This window comes from Nycticebus coucang, chromosome 5 (assembly GCF_027406575.1).
Source record: "Nycticebus coucang isolate mNycCou1 chromosome 5, mNycCou1.pri, whole genome shotgun sequence".
NCBI classification, from domain to species: domain Eukaryota; kingdom Metazoa; phylum Chordata; class Mammalia; order Primates; family Lorisidae; genus Nycticebus; species Nycticebus coucang.
Genome location: NC_069784.1, coordinates 126,956,930 through 126,973,180, shown reverse-complemented (window position 1 = coordinate 126,973,180; position 16,251 = coordinate 126,956,930). Strand labels below are relative to the sequence as shown.

Below are 16,251 nucleotides of genomic sequence, written 5' to 3'. Positions count from 1 at the left end.
TAATGTTTAATAATAAAGCACAGGTGGCTATGATATATATTTGAGAATAACACCTAAAAGGTATTGACTGTTTTTCAAGTACAAGCATATATACAACTGTTCTCAGAAGGTGTCTATACTAATATGGCCATTTTTACAGTCAGGTTTGTTAATACAAGAGAAACCACTTTGAATTTTAACAGCAAGTTTTCTCTCTGCTAAAAGTAAGCTTCCTAGAGTTATGCTTTAAAAATCATTAATTGGCAGTTGAAATTTAAATTCTCAAACTGGACTACTGATATCAAAAAAAGGGGGGGGAGGATGATTTCTAAGCTCTAGCAGCGTTTACAAAAAAGTGATTATTTTCACCACAATGCTATCCCCAAGTCCTGGTCACGTTACCCCAACATCTGTGTTATCACTTAAAAAGTCTCAGCTTTCTCACATATAAAAAGGCCAGTTATACATGTGAAAAAAAAACCTCTACAGTAGACAAGTGACAGACTATTCTCTGCGTGTGGCAATTATGTGACAAAATCCTTTATGGATGAAGCATAACTCACCATTCTGACATTTAAAAAACTCTTCCAAAGCCACCTTTTATTTTAGACAAAGCATTTTTACTAGTAAGCTACCTTCAAATTTCTCTCTCAAGACATTTATCATTGTTTGAAACTAAAAGCATTAACACAGAAAACTTTTTCAGGAATTACCAGATAGAAAAATTATACTAAGTAATATCAACCTGAAAAGCTACTGTTTTATTTCAGCAAAAACGTCTAGGCCATGACTCCCTCCAAACATCCAACTCAAATCAATGCAAAGTGGTATTTCCAGGTCAGGCCCGGTGGCTCACACTTATAATCCCAGAACTTCGGAGTCCAATGTAGGTGGATTGCCTGAGCTCACAGGTTTGAGACCAGCCTGAGCCAGGGCAAGACCTAGTCTCTAAAAATAGCCAGGTGTTGTGATGGGTGCCTGTAGTCTCAGCTGCTTGGGAGGCTGCGGCAAGAGAATTGCTTAAGCCCAGGAGTTGGAGGTTGCTGTGAGCTATGAGGCCACAGCACCCTACCGAGGGTGACAAAGTGAGACTCTTGTTTCAAAAAAAAAAAAAAAAAAAAAAGGTGATGTTTCCACGTAAGTAACTCCATTGGAAAGTTCCAGCTTATCAATCATTATTATCTTATTATTCTAATACAGTGAACTTATGTCCCAGGATTTCTAGTATCTAAAAAAAACAGCAAATGTAAGTGAAGCAAATACTTTATTTAAATTCGTCATCAAATCACAATTTATCCAAATAAACATAATGCAACACTGTTCTTAAAAGAATGGGCACAAATATGGCACAGACAATTACGTATCTATCAAAATACCATTTGTAAGAACCTGACTTATTTCGTGCTGTAAATGTGGTCCAGCATAAAGAGTAGAATCAAAACTTAACAACAGTCCTTTCTTTTCTTTGTAACATGAAAAACATTTCACTACTTTACCTCAGTATTAAACACATTCATCGGACTAAACCACTGAAAAGCAGGAGAAAAGACTTAGAAGTTAATCTGCTACTGGAGATTCTTTCCAACATTCCCTGGGATAGAAAGAAAAGTTTCATAGTGACAATGAAACATTCTGTACGTTTAAAAATGCTTTTTTATTTTTAGTACACTGTGCGCAATAGGAAAGTGACCAATTTCAGAGCGCTTTTCAACATGGACCTAATCATTAGTGAATTTTAAAATAAGAACAGTACCTTCTGATTAGGAATGTTATTTCTAGGAAGCTTTCTATTTTTCTCAGGCTATAAATGAGGCTTAAAGCTTCCCGAAGCTTCACCAGGGCCGCATGCCCTGTCTTCATATATCGTGGCATACAAAAGGCCTGTACTATCCTGCACATTTCCTTAAACATCAGGAAAAAAATATACAATAGATACAGAAGGGGGATTACTTAAAACATACACATAAATACATACAGAATGATACTCCAGTTTGAGAAGCAGAACTAGGTATTGCCAACTCCAGTTCCAGGGTAAGAATTTAGAACCTTAAATCAGAAACATTATATGGTTATCAAGGGAAAATGGTAGGGTGGTCTTGAAAAGAGGCAATGGTATACGGCTATAGCTCCTGATAAAACCTCAGGATTGTCAAGGGCTCTCTAGAAATGAGATCAGTTCGTGTGCCTGCCCTCTGGTTCGCAAAGTTCTGAAATATTGGTCTCGAGTCTCAGCAGCAGTATTCATGTTCTTCTATGACTTGTCTTCACATTCTGGTCTTGCAAAATGACAGTGAATTCAACTGTAGAAGGAATAAGAATCAGAATAAATAACATCTCCTTTTACTCCTCTCTTTTATTAACAGAATAGTTTTGAAAGTGAACTACAGGTTCTAGGAAGCCCAGTAATACCATAGTTTAACTCCATTAAAACAAAAAATAGGCCAGGCACAGTAGCTTACACGTGTAATCCCAGCACTCTGGGAGGCCAAGGTAGGAGGAGCAACAGAGAGACCTCGTCTGCACTAAAAATAGAAAAATTAGCAAGGCATCATGGCTGGCACCTGTAGTCCCAACCACTCAGGATGCTGCAGCAATTAAGATCACTTGAACCCAGGAGTCTGAGGTTGCTATGAGCTAGGCTGGTACCACAGCACTCTAGCCTGGGAAACAGAATGAGACTGTCTCAAAACAAACGAGCAAAGATAGGTGGCCAGGTATAGTGGCTCATGCCTGTAATCCCAGCACTTTGGGAGGCTGAGGGGAGGAAGACTACTTGAGGCCAGGAGTTTAAAACCAGCCTGAGCAAGAGAGAGACCCTTGTCTCTAAAAGAAAAATTAGACAGGTGTCCTGGCACACACCTCTAGTCGCAGCTACTTGGGAGACGGGGGCAGGACGATTACGTGAGCCCAAGTGTTTGAGGTTGCAATGGCTAGGGTCCATACTGAATTTTGCTATGCTGACACAGAAATGGGGGTTGTGGTTCTCTAACCACACTGGGATCGGTCATCATATGCATTGGAAAATTCCCCCAAACACTTTTTAACTACCACTGGGGAAAAAAATCCATTTTTCTCCTAAAAAGTTATAAACGATATTTTAAACAGTCTGATAAAACCAATTTTTAGCAGCCCCCCACACACAAAAAAAACTCAACAAACTAGTGGGTATGGAGCTGAGTGAGCATGATGTGTTGTTCCTCATGCTTTTGAGCCAAACACACACTCGTGCCCCTTTATTTTCTTTTAAAGTAGTCCCAGTAAGGGTAAAATGAAGCCATTATTTTTGTAACATCAGTAAGACTAAATGGCCTTTCAATGACAAAAAAGAAACTGTCCTAGATCTTTTAGTTTAGGTGATAATTATTTCCCCAGCTGAAGATTTTATATAAAATCATAATCATTTGAGGTCCAGGTGTGGTGGCTCACGCCTGTAATCCTAGCACTCTGGGAGGCCAATGCAGGTGGATTGCCTGAGTTCAGGAGTTCAACACCAGCCTCAGCCCGAGTGAGACCTCGTCTCTAAAAATAGCTGGATGTTGTGGCAGGCACCGGGAGTCACAGCTACTTGGGAGGCTAAGGCAAAAGAAATCGCCTGAGCCCAGGAGTTTGAGGTTGCTGTGAGCTGTGACATCATAGCACTCTATTGAGGGTGACAAAGTGAAACTGTCTCTTAAAAAAAAAAAAAATCATAGGCTCAGCACCTGTGGCTCAAGCGGCTAAGGTGCCAGCCATATACACCTGAGCTGGCGGGTTCAGCCCAGGCCCACCAAAACCAACAATGACGGCTGCAACCCCAAAATAGCCAGGTGTTGTGGCGGGCACCTGTAGTCCCAGCTACTTGGGAGGTGGGAGGCAGGAGAATCACTTGAGCCCAGGAATTGGAGGTTGCTGTGAGCTGTGATGTCACAGCACTCTACTCAGGGCGACAGCTTGAGGCTCTGTCTCAAAAAAAAAAACAAACGATTATTTGAGCTCCCGATTCCTTTATAATAAATTGGCCATGTAATGACATAAAAGAGATAAAACACCACCTTAGACAAAAGCAAGCTTACTTACATGATGTTTTAAGATTCTTTAAGTTCTGGCGTTGCTGATTCCCTCTCTTGTTTCTCTGTCTCCTCCTGCGTTTTGGTTTTGATCTCCGTGTCTGACTCACTGAGCACTTTTCCTTCCTGAAATCCTGCTTCCTGGGCATCCTCCTCTTTTTGTGTCAGTCCATTTGTATCTGAGGACTCTTTGGTTAAGTCTCCTGAGGCGTACGTATATGCCAGGGCTGAGTTTTGGTTCTCAGGGTAATCAACAGCTTCACCTTTTTCATCTTCTTTGGATTCAAACCGTGACTTCTCTATTCCTTCTAACAGGGAACCACCATCATCTTCTGGCACAGACTGTGTTCCAGTTCCATCTCCTGCTTTCTCAGATGGGAGAAGTAGCTCTTCCAGCTGCTGGTCATTTACACTGCAGCTCTCTACCTCAGTGGTTTTTTCTGAAGCATCACTCATGTCTTTGGAAACATCAGAATGCACTGGTCTCCCAGCACTCAGCTCTGTCTCCTCTTTGACAGCACTAGTTTGGGTTTCATCCTGTGCAGAGGCCTTCCATTCACTCTCTTCTTTCTCTGTTTTCTGTCCAGCTCCCTGGCTCTCGGCTCTCACCAGGTGAGTCTGAGTCTGCAAATCAGATGTAAATGCTTCGATGGCTGTCTCTTCTGTACGTACGAACTGGTCGACGGCTAACTGGTCGACGGCAGTCTGAATTATGTTTTTGACGAGTTTACTGCTCTCAGTCTCAAGTTCCAAAACGTCATCGCCAGCCTTTAAATCTTCCTGTCTTGCTACACTCACTCTGACTTCCTGGTATACAACCTGCTCACTGACTTCATCTGACTTCCATTTCCGTGATGTGGTTTTCTCTCCTTCCAGGTCAGAACATAAGCCTTTTTCACTAGTGGCAGACGTTATTTCTGGTATTGATTCTGCCCGAGACTCAGGCCCTGTAGGCTCAGCTTCTTCTCCGGGCAGAGCTGTGAAGTCTTCACCTTTTTCAGTGGGTTTCTCTTCCAGTACTAAATGTGCACCTGCAGACTCCAAAGTTTCACCTATCTCTAAAATTTTGACAGCTTCTCCTAAAACCTTCTCCTCCACTACTGCAGCAGATAGAGTTAATGATGCCTCAGAGCTCTGAACTTGAACTTCTGTGCATATTGCCTCCTCTTCACCTAGGCAAGGAAGAGGGCTTCCTTCCACATGGCTAACTTCCTTCTCCCCATCTGTGACAGTCACATCAAAGGTCTGAACCAGTCGTACGCTGGGTTCTTCAGATACAGTGGGTTCTTCAGATACGCTAACACCTGTTTTTTGCTCAAGTTTCTCTTTGCTCACTTGAGCTGGCTCTGCTTTGACTTCATCCCTTTCTTCTTCAACAACCATCTCTCTCTCCACTGAAGATGGGAGAGATTCCGTTTCTACCTCAACTACCATCTCTCTCCCCACTGGGGATGGGAGAGGCTCCCTTTCTACCTGAACTACCATCTCTCTCCCCACTGGGGATGGGAGAGGCTCCCTTTCTACCTGAACTACCATCTCTCTCCCCACTGGGGATGGGAGAGGCTCCCTTTCTACCTGAACTACCATCTCTCTCCCCACTGGGGATGGGAGAGGCTCCCTTTCTACCTGAACTACCATCTCTCTCTCCACTGGGGTTGGGAGAGATTCCCTTTCTACCTGAACTACCATCTCTCTCCCCACTGGGGATGGGAGAGATTCCCTTTCTACCTCAACTACCATCTCTCTCTCCACTGGGGTTGGGAGAGATTCCCTTTCTACCTCAACTACCATCTCTCTCTCCACTGGGGTTGGGAGAGGCTCCCTTTCTACCTCAACTACCATCTCTCTCTCCACTGGGGTTGGGAGAGATTCCCTTTCTACCTGAACTACCATCTCTCTCTCCACTGGGGTTGGGAGAGATTCCCTTTCTACCTCAACTACCATCTCACTCTCCAGTGAGGATGGGAGGGACTCCTTTTCCACTTCAACTACCATCTCTCTCTCCACTGGGGATGGGAGAGATTCTCTTTCCATCTCACCTACCCTCTCTCTCTCCACTGGGGAGGGGAGAGACTTGGTAGGACTCTGGAGTTCAACAGTGCCATTCTTTTCACGTTCAGCTTCTTTCAGCACTTCATCTTTAAGAGCAATTTCAGTGACCTTTTCCTGACTGATCATCACATCTGTGTCTACAGGCACTTCAAGTCCTTTGACAAATGGTGTGTCTCTGGTTTCTTCATCAGCACACTGGCCAGCCTCTTGCATCACTTCAGTCTTCAGAATGGGTACAGTTTCCACGGATACCTCTTCATCTGTATGTTCTAGAACAGCTTCCACTTTTGCTTGCTCTTTCTTTTCTTCCTGGGATTGAAGACCAGGAGATGCTGGAAGCCTCTCTTTCTGTGCAGGAACAGACTCTGCTTCTGTGACCCCTGGTCTGGATGCAGCCTCATCATCTTCCTGGGTTTCCACGATCTCATCTTGCTGTGCCGCATCTAGAGCTTCCAGATTTGCTACTGGGGCACTGCCACTGGTCTCACTGCCTGTGAGGGTTTCAACTGAGTCAGGGGGGATGGCTTGTTCTACTGTAATCTCCTGTGATTTTACCCCAGCTGAGGTTTCAGCTTGACCAGTGCTTATAAGCTCACTGGACTCTACACTCTCTATGAATTGAGGAGCTTCTTCGAAGCTTTCTGGGGTGGCCTGTACCTCCTCCCCTTGTGTAAATTGCTCAGTTTTAGTCTGTTGTGCATGCACTTTCAACACTACATCCATTTCTCTCTCTAGGCCTAATGATTTAGAATCCTCCTCTGCTTCTTCCAGCTCCTCTGATAGTTCTGATTCTACTTTCTGCATGGCCTGAATTGTGTCTTCTGGCCCAGTGGTGCCATGCAGCTGAGATTCCTCTTTCACTTTTTCTGCAACCGCCTGTAGGACCTCTTGCGTCCGCCTCTCTTGCTCATCTATGTCTGGCATACCACCTTCTATCTCCTGAACTGGTGTGGCTTCCTCTGTGGTGTCCGGAGAGTCGGTTAACTGGGAAACTGCTGACACCATTTCTGTGGTCTCTTCAGCCCCCGATCTTTCGGCTGCTTCTTCAGCACAAAATGCTTCTGTTGTTTCTGCAGCTGTCACAGCTTCAGAAGTTACCTGCACCTCACTGATGAACAAGTTGTCACAGGCATCTCTGTTCTCTGACACAGATGTGGAAACCATGGAGGTTTCTTCTGCAATCACTTCTCTTTCAAGCACCTCCCCAGTTAATGGTGTGGTTTCACCTTCTTCTTCTTGTTCGACAGGTTCAATTTCAGTCACGGAAGCAGATATCCAGGAAGGAGACCTCTCTTCAACACTGGTAGCTGCCCTGGTTCCATCAACAACAGCCACAGCCACTGTGTGAACCAGTCTCTTACTGAGCTCCTCGGATACATCCACAGCTGCTGTCTGCTCGGGCTTCTCCGCACTTTTTTGGGCTTGCTGTGCTTCCATTTTCTCCATTTCTACCGCATCATATTCAGACAGAGGGACTACGGCTGGGACGTCAGCATCATCTTCATTGACCTCTGCTGGCCCTGTATCTTCAATAGCGCCTGGTTCTTGTTTCCCATCTGGCCTTTTTTTCCTTCGTCCAGGCATAAACTTCTTGATCGAGACCCACGATTCCTCTTTCCCGGGTTCAACATCTGAAGCTGAATGTTCTATCCCAGACCCAGTCACAGAGTCTTCGTTTTTCTCTTCCAGTTTTGACTTTGACTTTTTTCTTGCAGTGACCAATCTTTTAAATGACTCCCAGGTGGAGACACCCTCCCCTTCAGAAGGGCTTCCAGCTTGCTCAGGTGAGGAGCTTCCCCGCCCTGGGTCGTGTTCTTGGGAACTAGCCAGCATGGCCTCAGTTCCTGGTTCTTTGTCTTTTCCGGTCTCATCTGCTCTTTGGCTGTCTCCTCCCAGTGTCTTTGGGGCTCCCTCCTCATCAGAAGATGATGCTTTCCTTGCCCTTTTCTTAGATGATCCCACACAGATCAAAGCTTCCCAAGACACTGAAGTATCCACCTTGCGCTTCGGTTCTTCCAGCTTTTGCTCTTCTGCACTTCCTTTGACTTCTTCTTGAATCTCGGAGGCTGCGCTCTCTGTGGAGGACAGGGTGGCACTTTTCACCTTGTCCAGCTCATCTTCTTTATCACTTTCAGAAGGCCTTCTGACACGTTTCTTGGGTGTCACCATCTTTTTGAAAGACGCCCAGGGAGTAATGCCCTCTCTTTTCTTTTCACCATCAGAAGTGGGTCCTTCTTCAACTTCTACCTCCGGGGGCGTGTCCGCTATCCCCTTCTCCAGGCAGGTGATCTCCTCAGGCTCGTCGGGGGAGGACGCAGAGCTCTCACCCTTTTGCTCATCATTACTATCTGGAGAATCTGCTGGAATGTGACTCTGCTCCCCGGACTCTTCATCCCCTCCTCCTCCTCTTTTCCCTTTCTGCTTCTTTCCAGAGAGCTTTTTTAAGCCAGTGCTGGTAAAAAGTTTCTTCAGTGGACTTCCCTGCACCTTAGTCCTCTCCTGGGAGGACAGCATCTCCGCCTCGCTCACCTTAGTCCCCTCCTGGGAGGACAGCAACTCCACCTCGCTCACCTTAGTCCCCTCCTGGGAGGACAGCATCTCCACTTGGCTCACCTCAGTCCCCTCCTGGGAGGACAGCATCTCCACCTGGCTCACCTCAGTCCCCTCCTGGGAGGACAGCATCTCCACCTGGCTCACCTCAGTCCCCTCCTGGGAGGACAGCATCTCCATCTCGCTTACAAGGCCTTCTGGATGTTTGGGCAACACTTTTTCATCAGGGCCTGGTTCAGGCTCCTGGGGGTGGGCCTCTCCAGGGGCACAAACTTCTTCAGCCTTTACTGGCTCCTTGGCAGCTTCAGCTTCTTGAGGTTCAGCATCTGTTTCTACTGAAGGCAAAGACTCCACTGTCTCCTGCACCTCGGCCTCCTGCTCCTCCGTGTGCTCCTCAGTGCTGACATGCACATCTGCAACAACTTCTTGCTGGACTTCTACTTTTTCATCAAAGACTTCTGTTGCCAACGGAGCGAGTTTCTCTGCAGGAGACCCCTGCAAGCCACTGCCTTGGTCTTCCAAAGGCAGCTCTACTTTCTCATACTCGGCTGATAGTCTGGCCTCCTGAGCACCTGTCATCACCTCCAGTGGAAGCGGCTGTTCAGGAGCAGTGGGTTTCTCAGAGCTGGTTTCTGCCTTTTCTTTGTCCTCTGTGTCTGCCTTTTCTGGCTCTGGTCCCTTTTTCTTCTCTGAACCCTCCAGGTCCTCCTCCTTTGGCTTCCTGAAACTGGTCTTCTTCCGCCAGCCGGCCCATCCTTGAGTGAAGAATTTCTTGAAGGAAGATGCTGTTTCGCTGGTCACTGGACTAGTCGGGGACTCTGGGGACTTGCTGGACTCTTTTTCCTTTTTGACTTCTCCTTCCTCCTTGCCTTCCTCTGCTGCTTGCCCAGACTCAGCTTGAAGAGAAATTTCTGTGTGGCTTTGTTCTTGCTTGAGGGCCCCCTGGGGTTTCTCTGTGGACTGCTGGAACTCACTTTCTTTGGCAGCAGTCTCCCCTCCCTCCAAGCTGGGATCCGGATGGTCGCCTGCCCCAGCTGCTCCCTCGCCTTCGTCTTTCTTGACGGTGAGCAGTTGGACAGCATCAGACTTCTCGCTCTTATCCTTTTTCACAGTGAATTTAAGGCCCACAAACTTAAACACCTTCTTAAATCCGATATCATTAGCCTGGGACTCAGTAGGTTGTGTTAACTCTTCTAGATTGCTTTCTGAAGAAGGAACCTGCTCAGTTATTTCAGGCATCTCCTGCCCGTCACTTGTGATGTCAGGAACCACCTCTGAGTTAGCAGCCATCTCTTTATTGGCGTCTCTTTCACTCACATCTTCAGAGTCTCTCTGCCCAACTGTTAACAAAACAAAGGGGGGAGAAGGGAAAAAAATGATTACAATTCAAGAAAATTAAATATTTACAAAGCATGACCAATTAATACTTTATCTTTAAAGTTAGGCCATTCTAGGGTAAGGTAAGATCCTTGCAGATATTTATAAATCTGAGTAGATTAGACAACATCTACTTCTTTCAAATGACCTTTAAAAATTCAGCAATCTGGGAGGCCAGGAAGGAGGATCCCTTGAGCCCAGGAGTTTAATATCAACCTGAACATACTGAGACCCCATATCTATAAAGAAGTTATAAAAAATCAACCAAGCTGGTGGCCCACGACTGTAGTCCCAGCTACTTGAGAAACTGGGGCAGGATGATTGCTTGCCCAGGAGTTTGAGGCTGCAGTAATCTATGATAATATGACTGCATTCCTGCCAGGGCAACAGAGTGAGACCCTGTCACAAAAAGAATTAATTAAGTAAGATAAATAAAAATCAAGTTCAAAGGTAGCAGACTACTCTGCTCTTTCTGTTCCCTGCTAAAGGGAAAGTTAGGACACTCAGCTATAAAAAAAATTCATTACCAAAAAATATTACATATAAGCAGCAAAAGCACCTCTAACTTGGGTCAACCAGACAGTGCATCTTCTGTTGCAATGTGGAATCACACATCACACTCGTATTTTTTTTTTTTTCCCCTGAGACAGAGTCCCACTCTGTTGCCCTGGGTAGAAGCTGTGGCATCACAGCTCACAGCAACCTCCAACTCTTGGGCTCAAACGATCCTGTTGCCTCAACCTCCCGAGTAGCTGGGACTACAGGCGCCCACCATACCTGGCTATTTTTAGAGACGGGGTCTTGCTGTTGCTCAGGCTGGTCTCAACTGAGCACAAGCAATCTGTCCACCTTGGCCTCCCAAAGTGCTAGGATTACAGCCCTGAGCCACCATGCCTGGGCCATACTAATGATTTTAAAATAAAATCCCAAGACCAAGCCAGTTGGGGACCGCGGCCATTTGGAATTCTTCTATGCTGTAGGCTCTCGGCCAGTAAATAAAGCCCTTCCTCTTATAAAATAAACAAATAAATAAAATAAATAAAATAAAATCCAATGAGCTCTAAACAGCCTTCTACTTTGTAAGAAGAGGTTATAAGACTAAGCCAAATAACCAACGAGTACCTACACACATCTAAAGGAGGGGACATTCTCTTTGATCATTAGATGTTCATCTTAACGGGTCTCCAAAAGGGACCAGAGCTCCTAGGAAAAATTCCAGACTGGGTCATGAAAAGACTTTTTTTTTTTTCAAACAGAGCCTAACTCTGGTACTCTTCATAGAGAGCCACGGCGTTATAGCTCACAGCAACCTCAAGTTCTTCAGCTCAAGTGATCGTTTTTCCTCAGTTTTTTCTATTTAGAGACAGGGGCTTGCTCTTGCTCGGGCTGGTCTAGAATTCCTGAGCTCAAGCAATCCACCAACCTTTGCCTCCCAGAGGGCTAGGATCACAGGTGTGAGCCACCACACCCAGCCCATGAGAAGTTTGAGGAGCATTTTGTTGTGACAGAGAGGAGGTACTTGAAAGCTGACAGAGCTATGACAAAAAGACACAAGAGCCAGCTTGAAGGGCTCCCACTGGCCAAACTTACAAGCATAAGAAATATTGATATTAATGGGTCACAACAAAAGTCCCCAATCTTCTTTGCACTAGGGAACAGTTTTGTGGAAGACAATTTTTCCATGGATGGCAGCAGGGGTGGGGGATGGTTTTGCAATAAATCAATTATTGCAAGCAATTGATTTATTGTGGTCTCTATCATTAGCAGAGTGCTTTGATTGCATGATCTGTATTTGCAGCCACAGCCCATCACTAGCATCACTGCTCTGTTCTACTTCAGATCAAACCGAAGTCCAAAAGCTAAGCGAAAATCTGTCTAAGATACCGGACCAAGTGAGAACCAGAGCATAACCTGCCAAGTCCTATCTTAATGTGCCTTTTACTATGCTATGCTGGGCATTAACCAAAAGTTCTTTTTTTCTCCCCATTACTTTTTCTGTTCAAACATTACTAGATTTTTGGATATTCACCAGTAAAATCTGTAGCTGCACTAAGCCTCTCATTCTTCAGAGGAAAAGCCTTTGCTTTGGTGACAACGTCACAGACTCTGCCTTTTTTTTTTTTTTTGGCAGAGACAGAGTTTCACTTTATGGCCCTTGGTAGAGTGCCATGGCATCATACAGCTCACAGCAACCTCCAACTCCTGGGCTTAAGCGATTCTCCTGCCTCAGCCTCCCGAGTAGCTGGGACTACAGGCGCCCGCCACAACGCCCGGCTATTTTTTGGTTGCAGTTCAGCCGGGGCCGGGTTTGAACCCACCACCCTCGGTATATGGGGCCGGCGCCTTACCGACTGAGCCACAGGCGCCGCCCGACTCTGCCTTTTTCTGTAACAGCTTTGGTAATGAGTCAATTGTTCATGTCAGACATCAGCATCTAATGTAGCATTAAAAACCAAAACCAGACCAAACCAAATCACCTTGAGAAGCAAACATTTCAGATAGAGAAGGTTTGAAGAAAAACCAAGAATCCCATTATTTTTATCTGAAGCACACTTCCTAACAGACTTTCCTTTCCTTAAAAGCCGGCCCCATATGCTGGAGGTGGCAGGTTCAAACCCAGCCCTGGCCAAAAACTGCAAAAAAAAAAAAAAATTACAAAACACATTTGCAAGCAATATTAGACTTTATGAACAATAAAGAAAAATTACTACCCTCGTTAAACATTGAGGCAAATATCTGAAGATAAATATTCCCACATCTTTGATTAGACTGTCCAGACATTTTTTTTTTGTAGAGACAGTCTCACTTTACCGCCTTCAGTAGAGTGCCATGATGTCACAAGACTCACAGCAACCTCTAGGTCTTGAGCTTCCACGATTCTCCTGCCTCAGCCTCCTGAGCAGCTGGGATTACAGGCGCCCGCCACACTGTCCGGTTATTTTTTGGTTGCAGTTTAGCCGGGGCTGGGTTTGAACTCGCCACCCTCGGTATATAGGGCTGGCACCCTACTCACTGAGCCACAGGTACCACCCTGTCCAGACATTTTTATACATTTTTGGATCTTACATCCAATATTATTTCTAAAAAACATGTATAATCTTCTGAAATAAAAAAATGCTTTAGGTTTCCATTTGTTCCTCTTAGAAACCAACACTGTAATGAAGGTGCTTATAGTTAACTCTAAACATTTCTTTAAGTGCACTTCCATGAACTATTTCTTTTTAAAAATTCCAGTTATAAAAAACATATTCCTAAGGGAACTTTCTACAAACACTTCTAATCTAACACAAGAGAAAATAACCTTTAAAAAAAAAAAAGTTGGATGATATCATTGGACATATACTAGAGAAAAAAAAAAAAGTCCAGATCAAGTAACAAACTATTCCAGTATAGTTTCAGCAGCACTAAATACAAATATAACCTAAATATTCTGCCAGCAAGCACGTTATAAAAACACTCATCAACCTATCTGGAATCAATAAATTCAGAAGCAATTTTGGTAACACTGTGGGAGAATGCAGGTACCAAAAACACCATTTACCCTCACTACTTTCCTTCCATGCTCCTAAATCTGTGTTTCAACTTGAAACACTTTTTTTTTGTTGTTTATTTCTAGGAGGACTGAAATGTTTACAGCCAAAACTAGGAAGATAAAGATCATAACTGGCCCAACTGCTCCACAGTCACTTTTCACCCAAGTAATTCTTTTGTTGTTGTTGTTTTTGTCTGTTTTTTTTTTTTTTTTGTAGAGACAGAGTCTGTGCACGGTACCGCCCTCGGGTAGAGTGCCGTGGCGTCACACGGCTCACAGCAACCTCTAACTCTTAGGCTTACGCAATTCTCTTGCCTCAGCCTCCCGAGCAGCTGGGACTACAGGTGCCCGCCACAACACCTGGCTATTTTTCTGTTGCAGTTTGGCCAGGGCTGGGTCCGAACCGCCACCCTCGGCATATGGGGCCGGCGCCCTACTCACTGAGCCACAGGTGCCGCCCACACCCAAGTAATTCTAAGAGCTACTGCTGTTGGAACAAATTTCTGGTAGGGACATACCAAGCTCAGTTTTGGTCTCCAGTTGCCTTCTGCATGGAGGACAATCTGCAAAGACCTCACAGGGAAGTCCTGCTTCCCAAACCACGGGCTTTTACATCACGAAGCTGTGAAATGTCCTAAAGGCTCCAGACCTCTACAGAGGATGATCTTCTCAATCAGCTGGCCTGGCCAGCCAAGGCCGTTTAATCTCGTGCACTTGCACGTTGGAGGTTGTATCCAGCCACCACACTGAGCCGCGTGCCATCACCACGTGGCCTCGCGCCTGGCTCAGAACAGGAGCTTGGAACCTGCAGGGAAGCCGAGCTCCTCCTGCTCAATCCCACATGTCCTACCACTCGGGCCACCACTAGGTGGTCACAGGCTCCATGTGGAAGCCCAAACAGAAAGGCGTGTTCTATCCAGTGCCACATCCCACACTTTGCTCACCTCCAGGCCCCCCAAGTGAGGACAGTCTTCCAGCCTTTGCTAAGTCTTAGTGATTTTTTGAGTCCTCGATCTTTTTCACCCACCTCGCCGGTGACTGCAGGCCACAGCCATCTCGGGTCCACCCAGGCCTCCCCTTTGGGCTCTGTCCTCTGGCAGAAAGTGATGCCCCCAGGCAGGGGCTTCACTCAGACTGCAGATTTGTTAAAATCCATTGTTGGCCCAGCGTGGTGGCTGACGCCTGTAATCCCGGGCGGGTGGCTGGCCTGAGCTCACAAATTCGAGACCAGCCTGAACAAGAGCCAGACTCCCCCCTCCCCCCCCAGCCGGTCTCTAAGATAGGCAGGCATTGTGGCGGGCGCCTGTGGGCTCAGCTACTCGGGAGGCTGAGGCAAGAGAACCGCTTAAGCCCAACAGCCGACGGAGGTTGCTGGCCGGGCGCCGGTGGCTCAGGCCTGTAAACCCCGCACTCTGGGAGGCCGAGGCGGGTGCTATTGCCTGAGCTCAGGAGTGTGAGACCAGCCTGGGCCAAAGCGAGACCCTGTCTCTACTAAAAACAGAAAAACTGAGGCAACAAGATCGCTTGAGCCCGAGTTTGAGGTTGCTGCGACCTATGGAGCTACGGCAATCTACTGAGGGCGACAAAATGAGATTCCATCTCAAAAGAAAAAGAAAAGAAAAAAAGAACTGTTTCTGTCTCATCCCCGGGGAGAGGAAGGCGGTGAGAGTGGCGAGAGGGGCCTGGCCTGGCCTTCCCGACGGCTCTCCCGGGCCGGCAAGGGAAGGAGGCGGGAAACCCTCCCACTCATCTCCGCCGCCATCTCGGGCTCTCGCGCCCGCCAAGGCCCCGAGCGCCGGAGGGCGCCCCGACCCACCGCAAAGAAGGCTCCACCAGGGCATGGCGCGCGCCGCCGGCCGACAGGGGCAGCCCGACACAGGCCCGCGAGCCCCGGCCCGCGCCTCGCGGCTGCCCCATCGCTGGACCCAGACTGCGGCGGGGCGCCGGGCGCGTTGCTGACGAGGGCGCCCCCTGGGGGCCGCCGCACGCGTCACAGAGCGCGGGCCGGGGACGCCGCCGGCGAGCGGGGCGGGGCGTCACCGCAGGGGGCTCCAGGCACCTCCAGGCCCCAGGGCACCTCGGCCATCCGCCGCTAGGAGCCTTCCGCCAAGCCACCCACCAGAGCTTTAGTTCTTGAGGACGAGGACACGAGCTGGGGAGGTCAGGCACGTTCCCTTTCTGAACTATCACCGTCCGGAGCTAAGCGCAGGGAGCGCACACTTGGTCCCTCCTGGTTTACAGAGGAAGACCCACTAACCTCTTAAATGGTCATAGGTGAGGATGCGAAATGCTACAGCCACGCGGGGGCCAGTCAGGTACTTACGCCAGTACCTACACCAATACTTAGAACACAGTACTAAATATCTGAAATATAGAAATATTTGGGGGCGCGGTGGCTCATGCCTGTAATCCCAGCACTTGGGAGGCCGAGGCGGGTGGATCGCCTGAGCTCACGGGTAACTAGACCAGCCTGAGCCAGATCAAGACCCCATCGTTAAAAACAGCCAAGCGTTGTGGCAGGTGCCTGCAGTCCCAGCTACTTCGGAGGCTGAGGCAAGAGGATCGCTTGAGCCCGAGAGTTGGAGGTTGCTGTGAGCTGTGACGCCACTGCACTCTACTGAGGGCGACAAAGCAAGACTGTCTCAAAAAAAATTAAAAATATATATATAATATATATACATCTTTGGAAATACAGAAAAAATGCTTCCCCAATTC

The 16,251-nt window shown here is 47.1% G+C and overlaps 1 protein-coding gene across 2 annotated transcripts in view; it reads right to left on the bottom strand.

Moving 5' to 3' along the window:
* Positions 1-1,244: 1,244 nt before the first annotated feature.
* Positions 1,245-16,251, bottom strand: part of AKAP12 (A-kinase anchoring protein 12) — a 113,033-nt gene continuing 98,026 nt past the window's right edge. For both annotated transcript variants that reach the window (XM_053592414.1, XM_053592415.1), the window contains 2 exons: positions 4,036-9,967; positions 1,245-2,279 (listed from right to left, as the gene is read on the bottom strand). In XM_053592414.1, coding sequence (XP_053448389.1) covers positions 4,044-9,967 — 5,924 coding nt within the window. In that variant the 3' untranslated portion in view covers positions 1,245-2,279; positions 4,036-4,043. The remainder of the gene's footprint in view (positions 2,280-4,035; positions 9,968-16,251) is intronic.